Source organism: Crocuta crocuta, unplaced genomic scaffold, assembly GCF_008692635.1.
Source record: "Crocuta crocuta isolate KB4526 unplaced genomic scaffold, BGI_CrCroc_1.0 scaffold445, whole genome shotgun sequence".
Taxonomy (NCBI): Eukaryota; Metazoa; Chordata; class Mammalia; order Carnivora; family Hyaenidae; genus Crocuta; species Crocuta crocuta.
Genome location: NW_027530847.1, coordinates 1,378,325 through 1,379,628, shown reverse-complemented (window position 1 = coordinate 1,379,628; position 1,304 = coordinate 1,378,325). Strand labels below are relative to the sequence as shown.

General features: G+C 48.1%; 1 protein-coding gene across 1 annotated transcript in view; it reads right to left on the bottom strand.

The window, feature by feature from the left end:
- AHCY (adenosylhomocysteinase) overlaps window positions 1–295 on the bottom strand; it is a 13,428-nt gene extending 13,133 nt beyond the window's left edge. Inside the window, exon 1 of the mRNA XM_077769307.1 lies at window positions 170–295. Within this exon, the coding sequence (XP_077625433.1) occupies window positions 170–197 (28 nt within the window). The 5' untranslated portion in view covers window positions 198–295. The remainder of the gene's footprint in view (window positions 1–169) is intronic.
- Between the last annotated feature and the right edge of the window lie 1,009 nt (window positions 296–1,304).

The window sequence follows — 1,304 nt, the reverse complement described above, 5'->3', positions numbered from 1 at the left end:
ACTGCGACGTGAGAACTCCAGCCCCCAGGTGGCATCGCGCGGCCACGATCGCGCCGAGCCAGCGATTCAAGGGGTCCTGAGAACCCCGCGTGGGCCCCGGGGCCGCCTCCCCAACGAGCCCCCCAGCGAGCGCGGAGTCGACCCGGCCGGCTGCATTCCTGGAACTCACCGACTTTGTAGGGCAGTTTGTCCGACATGCTGGCAGTGCTTCCGCACAGTGATGCACACGGGCGAAGGGGGTTGCCTTGGGGTTACAGACTCGCACAGGAAGGGCGGTGCTGAGCAAGAATCTGTGCGTGGCGCCGGCGCCTTTAAATAAGTCCCTCTAGTTTGCATATTCATGATCCCGCTAGAGCTGAGCGGTTCGGGGCGGGACCTAACGTGCGGGGGCGGGGCCGGAACAGACTTCGATTCCTGCCGCGCAGAAAAACCGACTTTGTCCGCGCTGGGTTTGGAAGGGAGCTCAGGGAGAGGCCGGAGAGCAAACCTGAGGCTGTTCTTTCTTTCATTCGTTCAGCCAGGAAATCCGAAGTCAAAATTGAGTGGAACTGCTGTTCTAACCAATTCACTTTCCTGAGCTGCAGTTTCCTCTTTAGTAAAATAGACCAAATGATACCTACCGCACAGATTATACGTAAAGTTGCGATATGTCAAGTACCTAGCACATCCCAGATCTTCCACCCTGCTCCTCTCCAGGTAATCACTATCCTGACTTAGTATCAGGTAAATTTGTATGCATTTTAGTACTTTTACTACATATGTGTAAATCAAACGTTTCATAGAATTCTTTCTGTATTTAAGACCTTTATATAAATGTACTATACTGTACTTAGCCTTATGCAGCTTGATTTTTTCTGTCAATATTCTATTTGTACGGGGGCGCCTGGGTGGCTTAGTCGGTTAAGCGTCCGACTTTCGCTTAGGTCATGATCTCGCGGTTCGTGGGTTCGAGCCCCGCGTCGGGCTCTGTGCTGACTGCCAGCTCAGAGCCTGGAGCCTGTTTCAGTCTGTGACTCCCTCTCTCTCTGACCTTCCCCTGCTCACGCTGTCTCTCTCTCTCCTAGAAATAAATAAAAATATTTAAAAAATAAATAAATTCATTACAAGCAATAAAATCAGAAAATTTAAAAAAAATATTATATTTGTAAGAGTCATGTATATAGCTTAAATGTATTTATTTTTGCTTTTGCTGCCAGATAGTATTTCATTGTATACATTCCATGATTAATTTATCTGTTTGCTCAAGTTATATACAGTCTATCGCTATTGCCTACATGGAGCAATGGACATTTCTGTACTTGTCT